Genomic DNA, 8,518 nt, shown 5'->3' with positions numbered 1-8,518 from the left:
TATGTTGACTTGATTGCCATGGCGATGAATGATATCATTCCACATTTCAACATTTTTTTTCATACAGATCATACGTGTCCCATCATGCTCATTCAAATTTGTCTCTTTCAGGTCCAGTTTTGCTTTGGATGATGGTTGTAGAATGTTTGCAGTCCCAGGTGTGCCATTACAGTCTGGTGCCTGAACTGACTTGAGACCCCCATTTGTCGGCTTTGTCACTGCTGTGAGAGAGAACTTGTCTGCATCCATTCTTCTTGTCACTGGAACAGATGCAGCACTGGAACTTGGTAGAGTATTATCAGTCAGATATGTGACTCCTTTGTTATGTGGAATATATCCAGGTTTAAAAAAAGTTGTCTTCCTCTTCTTGTACCCTTTCATGGTTTCAGTTACGATAACTGCATGTAAAATACAAGAATCATCCTCTCTCTCTCACTTATATAGTTAGGAGAAGGCATGCTAGCTTGGTTTCAGAGAACTTCACCAACTCTTCAATACTACTGGAAGCCTGACATCTGAAGACTCCTCCCCTTCATGGGTGGAAATGATGTCATGTACTTGGTTAGACCTAGCTTGCGTATTTAGATGCTACCAGATTTCAGGTGTTACCTTTCATTGACAAGCTTTGGTTTAATTGCTTCACACCTGATAAGGAAAACCATTGATGTTTATGACAAAGGATTGGAGAGACTTTGCCATAGAACAAAATTTGTCAACTTCAGGTTTTAAAATTTCATTAAAATTTAAGTTAAATTTAAATTTTCATATCAAAATATGTATGATTTTTTAAAATTGAATTTTCTAAGAAAGTTAAACAGTCTAGTTTAATTTCTAGTAATTTCCAGATTGGTGTTAGAACTAAAAACTAATTACAGTTTATTTGAAGTGTTTATCTTGATTAGCAAAATCACAATTAAACTTTAAGTTTTGTGCATTTTTGAAATTCGGCCATTTGGAATTGAGTTGTGTCTGTGTTACAGTGGTGTCAGCTAAAAGCCTGTATCTGTCCTATTCATGGATGAAAGTCCTTAAAACTTTGCAGCAGCATTTAAGAGACATTGATTTGATCATGGATGGAAGTTTTATCCATGGAGGTGAAATTGTCTAACCCTGTCAGGAATCGGTTCACAATTAATACTTCCAGTTCAGTACCCACGAATGTAGTTCTAGTCTATTTTTAGAACATTTTTTCCTCTCTCATTTTGGTGGTGATAGAAGAGTTTTATTTATGCATTTTTGGTAGGAATTTAAAGGTAACTGTTTATTCTTCATAATATGAGCTCAGGGTGTTGTTGTATGTGTGTATTTCGGCGACAGTGCACAGTGAGTAATAAGGCCTTGGTGATGCTCCGGAAGTGAAATGTGTGTTCTGTGTACATGGTGATGTGTTGACAGTTCAGCATCTAAAAAAAGAGCAGGTCAACCTTTGACGAGAACTTCACCGTGAAGTCATCTTTGAAGGTAGTTTAGATTAGCATATGATTTGTATTGATTGTCACACAGTGGAAAGGTCAGTACTGAGAAACCAATGTAGATAACATATAGTAAAATTAATTGTGTCCTATGTCCAATTCTTGAGTAAATATTGTTTACTTTTACCATTCCGGGGCTTATAACCTATATTTATTTACATCCATTTACAATCGAATTTTGTTCGTCTTTGAATAAGCTTACAACTGAGTCACCATATCTGTATAAAATCTATGTACAACAAAGCTTAATTTTCACGAAACGTTTTCAACGACATGCCTGCATGTAAAACTCGGATCTTAGGCGACATAGCGTAATTATTTATTGCTGTGAATTTCACGCTGCAGGTGAGGCAACCGCGTGGCTGGTATCATTTAACGCGTTATCGTGTTGCCATACGACTGTGGCCAATGATTATGAAATCAAATAATACTTATTAAAACTACTGTTGAGAATGTATCCTTGTACTATCATATTTAGGTAGTTAGAATGATTTGACATTGCTCTCGTGCTAAATAAATTCATGCAAAAGAGCAAGAAAATAATTAATTCATGTACGAAAGAAACCTAAGTTTGCCGTATATGTTCAAGAAATCAACCATAAAATTTACTAATATATATATATATATATATATATATATATATATATATATATATATATATATATATATATATATATGATATTTCTGCATAAATATAGTGTAAGACATACAAAGATAAGTCAAATGTGTAAAATGATATACAGTTGATCAACTGAACATCATGCTTGACTTACTATGGCTCCTAGTCAAGGGAATATTTATCCTTGAGGCTGCTTTTCTGTCTCGCTCTCTCGGTTGATTCGCAATATGTACCATCATTAATAAAGAGAGAGACAGATCTGGTTCAGTGAAGGAAAAACTAACACTTACAGCCGTAGGTAGGTAGGTATATGCTCGAAAGATCAATGTAAGGAATAATGTTATCAACTCTTAAACGATAGCTATTTATGTTCGTACCAATACAAGTTTAACGCGTGTGTTGCTTGATGTATATATACACACATAATTATACAAACAAATATTCTACTCTTTCTTCTACTATCTTATTCTGTAACAATTCAATTAAAAACATTACGTTTCTCTTATTATCTGCCTTACAATCACAAATCAAATTACTTTCTGTTTCTCTTATTACATTCTCTGCTGAAGTCCTCGATACAGGTACATACTCCTTGCAAGCTACATATACATTATCACGTGACCACTAATTCAGCAATGTTATCTACAAGCCGAAAACAGAATACATAATACACTGTGTTGGGATATTAACCAAGAGGGAATAAGGTAAAATGTGCATGATATAGTCAAGCGATTTAATAAGTAATGAGCAACATTCTGTAAATATGATGATTTGTATACCAAACATATATGGAAACACTTATTTAATTTAACAATTATTCATGTGCGCTGAACTTGATAATTTGACCTACAAGCGATGTGTAAAATAAGTCGTACGATGACAGGTAAACAAAAGACATAGTACAGTTGTGGCACAAGGTGTATGTTGGGTTGAAAACGGTAAGGTGATTCCGTACAACCCGTTAAAGTACCATGCAATTAGTAATATCAGTTACAGTATCAAGTACTGTTTTGATTAAGAAAGAAATAACATTTATTTTGTTTTGCCTGTTGTATAGAGGTTATCAGCTTTCACTTGCTTTAAAACGGATCCTGGGATTTAAAATACAGGTTGGATAATGTAGGTTTACATGATAAAATATAGCTTGGGAAGAAAATAATTTGAAATATCATCCCAACCACTTCCCTCAGCGAAATTATTTCAATTTTTCTTGGATGAGCTGTCCAACGTTTTGTTGTTTTGGAGTTGTTTCATTTACTGCATTTTAATTGAACATCGTAATTTATCGTGTTACAGGATGTGCAATTTCCCACACGCTGTCATCATTGTCAGCGTAAACAAATATGGTGTTATTTTATCTGGCAATTTACTAGGGAAGGAGTAGTAGAAATATTTGAATATTCATTTATAACATTTTTGTTTACTTCAGCCGGTGAAAAATGGATGCCGATTCATAGAAAAAAAACCTGGCTATTAACTGATCTTCTGTTTCGGTATGTTGGACACATGCATATATATATACGTATTTCTTAACACAGGTAAATGAAAATTACCTAGAAATGTCGGAGGAGTTGTTGTTTTTGTTGTTGACATTTTTCAGCACAATATAGGATATGCATGGTGGCCAGTATAAACGGTGGAGGAAGAACCCAGGAAAACACCAGAAAGAATCAATGACCCACGAGAAGCTACTGGCAAGCTTTCTCACATACCGGCATTGGCCGAATCCGAGACTCGAACAGAGGTGAAATGGTAATGATCCGTAACGGTGAGCGCTTTAGACCACTCGGGGCACCCGGAGAAGGAGGACAATTCTGCTACTGTGCAAAAAGCACACTATAACATCCGGGTGCTCTCGGGATATTTTCTGACGGATACCAAGAATAACTTGGATAAAGTTTACGAATATACTTCTTTGTCATATTCCACAATTTAGATATGCTTTCGTCGTTTTACGGATATTCGCGAATCATTGATGATGACCCACTTTCTAGAAGACCACTCTGTACGACTGATGAATGTTAAGTGGAAGATGTGAGGGGAACAATTTAAGAAAATCCTATTTACGCATTGGAAGATATTTATATCATCTCGAACATTAATTCGTCAGTTTGTGTCAATAAACTGAAAAGACATTTTAGGCTCTAAAGCGTTTTGGTAAGTTGGATCTCGCATTCGTTGAAGGCTGATCAAAACAGAGCTGGGTTGAAATTCCTCAACAGCTACTCACCAAATATAAAAAGTGACAAGAAACGTTTGAATCTGATTTTTTAAATAAAGTCTGGATCGAAGAAAATTAACAGAGACCGCAAAGCGCAAGACGTAGTCATACTGACAAAAGAATTTTATATTCACGAATTTTATCTGCAAAATACACCGTCGTCCAGTTAACATAAATGACTCGGCTTATGTCACTGGATATGTTTATACCTGCAAGGTGTTGCTAGAATTTATGTGACACTACCAAACTACCCTGATGGACATACGATGTTGAAAACCATACCGAGAAGTTAATACAAATAGGCCTTTAAAAATTGGATAACCAGAAGAAGAAAGTGTGTAGAGGTGTATGGGAATGACATTGATATGATTCATTGATGTACTGTCGATTAATTAATGACTTTGTTTTACTGTTGAAACACCCATCGTATCTTGCACAAGGTTCCCTGCAAGTGTTGTGAGACGTACTTCTAATGCAGGTATTATAATTGGGTTGGACAAATGATTTATTTTCATGCCGGTATGGTGCAAAGAGATTTAAAATGTGCTGTCTGATCACATTGGTGCGAAAAGGGGAGCATTTGAAATATTAAGAGTTGGATACGTGGCAGAAGGATACATTTTAACTACACCCCGTGCTATAGAACAGAACAGCAGGTTATTTCAAGCGACGATAAAATCAATTTCCGATATTTCGATTGAGTTTTTAAAATATGGTATGTTGCAATATTTATACCCATAAGTATGGAAAGCCTTTTGGAAACATTTTAAGATCAAAGAATATAGAGCATTGAATATATGAAACGAATTATTCTTTTCACATTATTATTATTGTTATTATTATTATTATTGTTGTTGTTATTATTATTATTATGATTATTATTATTATTATTTTTCAGGTATCCAAATGCAGTAGAGAATAATGGATGGAATTATTCCTGTGTATTATAGCGATGTATCTCTTAGATTATTCAATGTCCTGGACAAAGTGGGACTGAGGCAGGATATACGTTGGAAGAGGATAAACACGATAGTTCAGCTAGACGAGATTGCATCTTTAGTTTCTAAAATTCATTATCATATCTTTGGGAGTCAGGCTGAGGCTACCACCACCCCAGGACTACAGTCAGACATTGATATCCTTGGGTGTTTGCCCGACATCGGCGTGGTGCAGTGTCATCCGTCCTTGGAAACGTATAAAGTTACATACATCATGGTCAGTGATGCGAGCACTCCACCAGGGTATGTTAAATTACAAAGATTGTATAGAGATTCATCATTACCAGTGTTCAATGAGCAAGATGAAGGTCATTCGATGGATTCATTCGGTCGATCTGTTTTATGCAGTGGTAATTTATGGTCCATTAGTAATATGGAGAGGCATGGTCCAGCCAATAGGGAACTCCTAGGGAGCGGAGGACATTCAGCGGATATTGTGGGGGCATTGAGAGTCAGATATTGGCCTGATCAGGCCTCTCAGTGGGAAAACAGAATCAACAACTACCCATCACAAGCAAATATAGCTCTTATCAAGCAGACTGGTGCTGTACTGGTTCCAGTTGGTCATCCACTCAGTCCAGAGAAACATCTGGAGTGGAGAATATCCATTTCATATGGAGAAAAAATTCTTGTCTGGCAATTTAACTCAACTCAATATAAATGCTATGTTTTGCTGAAAATGATCAAGAAACATTTCGTGCAACTCATTTGTGGAGAAAAAGCGTTGAGCAGTTATCACTGCAAGACGTGTGTGTTCCATATGTTAGAAATCACACCGTCTTCCCTGTGGCAACCCGAAAATATGTTGTTGTGTGTTGATCTATGTTTGAGAACACTGTGCAAATGGGTTACAAATGGTTACTGCCCAAATTACTTTATACCAGGGGAGAACATGTTCCATGGTAAAGTGTATGGCCACATACAAGTTCAGTTGCTAGCTATTCTACATGATCTTCTGAGACAGGAGGGAAAATATCTCCTCAATATGCCATGTGATGATATAGGTCAGAGACTGACTCGTCTTTGTCAGACATCTTTAATTGATCCAATGAATCGGGCTACAGATGGCGTAGAATCTATGGTGTTAGCAATTCGTGTTTTAATTGCTAGGATAGAACAATTTAGGATAATGTTTGCTAGACTAGATCTGGTTAACAAAATTGCTTTTGTGAAGAAAATATGTTGCACACATACATCACTACGGGCAGTACTTAAGATGTTTTGTTCCTCTAGTCTTGGATCAGATCTGGCTTCCCAGTGTTTAGAACAGGAAGTAATTAACCAGGAAATTTTTGATATCGCTCACGACCTTCTCGTGTTGGGCTGCTCGTCTGATGTGGCCTCTGGAAGACTGAAACTGGCTGCTTTTTATTTGTTGCAGGATAATTTAATCATGGCAGAGAATGTTCTTCATCAGATTGAAGAGAACTACACATACCTTGTCATGGATGCTGGTACTAATCCCTCAGAACATACTCTCTGTAAAATATTGGAGGACAATCTCTCAGCAGCTGAGTTTGTGAGACAATATGTTGCCTTTTCAGTATCATATTTTCAATCAGAGATTCATTGCCTGACTAAAGAATTAATTCTGGAGATGCTCCTATCTAGGTCATTCATAGCTGCCATCTGTTCTTCCCAGAGTGCTTTTGTTGATCCAAAATTTTTCTTGCACTACCTTGAGTACCAATGTTACTTCCGACAGGGCAAAACTTCACAGAAGATGGCCGCCTTGAACAACATATTGTGGGTCGTATTTTACAAAGATCTTAGAGGCAGAGACTCCGCTCTAAACCTGCTAGCATGTTGTTTAAAGCAGGAGGGGATGTATATGGACGCATGCAAAGTACTCTGCATATCGATGAGGTTAAATAATGAACACAATGCTGCAATGTGGCAGATATCTTTCCTAATTAATGATGTTTTTAGGTTGCTGCGCCAGAGACAATAAACGAAAGGGACTTTACAGGAGAAAGAGAACATTAAACAAATATACATTTCCGTGCTAAATGTACCTAATGACATTTTATAATATTTTTATCTTTCTAATTGCAATCGTAGAACTATTACCACTATGTGGTCTTAAAATAAGTAATATAAAAGAGTAAGAAGCAATCAGCTTTGTAAAATTATAATTTTGCTTGCATACAAAAGTCAAAATGTTAAAACATTTTTATTGCGAAGTAAATGTCAAATAATCACAGAATTACAGAAACAAGACCTAATAATTAAAGTGTTGATTAAACTTCTAGTGGACATCCAAATTAAACCCGAGGCTGATGGATTGGATGTGCCTTTGGTGGCCCATGTAGTGGTGATGTGCCAAACAATTTTTTTGGGATCACACTAATACAATATCCTTTCTTGAAATCTGAATATAAATTGAAGTCCCTATTTCTAACAATTTTAGTTTTGCGAGATCTATTCACTTCCTGTAATAAATAATTTTTAATAAATCAAACTTTTCCAGCCGAAATTACCTAATGGGCACAACAATAATACAGTTGGTCCTGCTCAGATCTTAAAGCACGAATGACGTATTTTCAAATAAACAAGATTTATATTTTAAACTATCAGAGCACTTAAGTATGCATGATGTCAAACAGAGTTTGGCACTCTACATTGCCATGTAGAGTTACATTTTCTCGCTCGTGAACTTCTGAAAGTTGTTTACCCACTCTTGCACTTATTTTCCGACCATTGGCGAAATATGTTATCCATTTATGTATTCGGTCTGCTTAACACTGTAGTGGTTTAACGTTGCAATCAGTCCTTGTAACATAATTGAAACCGAGTGTAATTTGGACTAAATTAATGATACAAAAGTAATGTGTGTGAATGACGAGACGTGTGTTATGTACGATAAGATGTTGCTACAAAAATAATAAATGAAACAATATATGCAATACCCGCTCTCGCACACACCCTACATACATCCACAAGAAATCAAGTTCCGAGCCGCGCCGGGTGCACTCAGGTTGGCTCAACTTCACCCTCCACAAGTTTCTGTCTGGGGCAACATCACCTCCCACCAATTTCAGTATGGCGCAACAACGTCTCGTAACAGTTACAGTCTGGTTCACCTACACCTCCCCCTCTACCAGTTTCAGCTACAAATAGATGAAACTGGTAGCGTATAATACGAAATACGCTATCACACAAAAAACTCAAAATACTCAAATATATGTATATGAAATGAATCAATATC

At 36.3% G+C, this 8,518-nt stretch overlaps 1 protein-coding gene across 1 annotated transcript; it reads left to right on the top strand.

The window, feature by feature from the left end:
• The first annotated feature begins 2,728 nt into the window (after window positions 1-2,728).
• On the top strand, window positions 2,729-8,070 carry LOC149790119 (uncharacterized). The gene is made up of 2 exons (XM_089972112.1): window positions 2,729-2,795; window positions 5,211-8,070. Exon 2 carries the CDS (start codon window positions 5,234-5,236, stop codon window positions 7,259-7,261), a length of 2,028 nt encoding a protein of 675 aa, XP_089828238.1. The 5' UTR covers window positions 2,729-2,795; window positions 5,211-5,233; the 3' UTR covers window positions 7,262-8,070.
• Window positions 8,071-8,518: the final 448 nt, after the last annotated feature.

The sequence above is a fragment of the Sinohyriopsis cumingii genome, chromosome 10, assembly GCF_028554795.1.
Source record: "Sinohyriopsis cumingii isolate HCF-2022 chromosome 10, ASM2855479v2, whole genome shotgun sequence".
Lineage (NCBI taxonomy): Eukaryota > Metazoa > Mollusca > Bivalvia > Unionida > Unionidae > Sinohyriopsis > Sinohyriopsis cumingii.
Note: the sequence above shows the minus strand (reverse complement) of the source record. Positions and strands in the feature narration are given on the sequence as shown.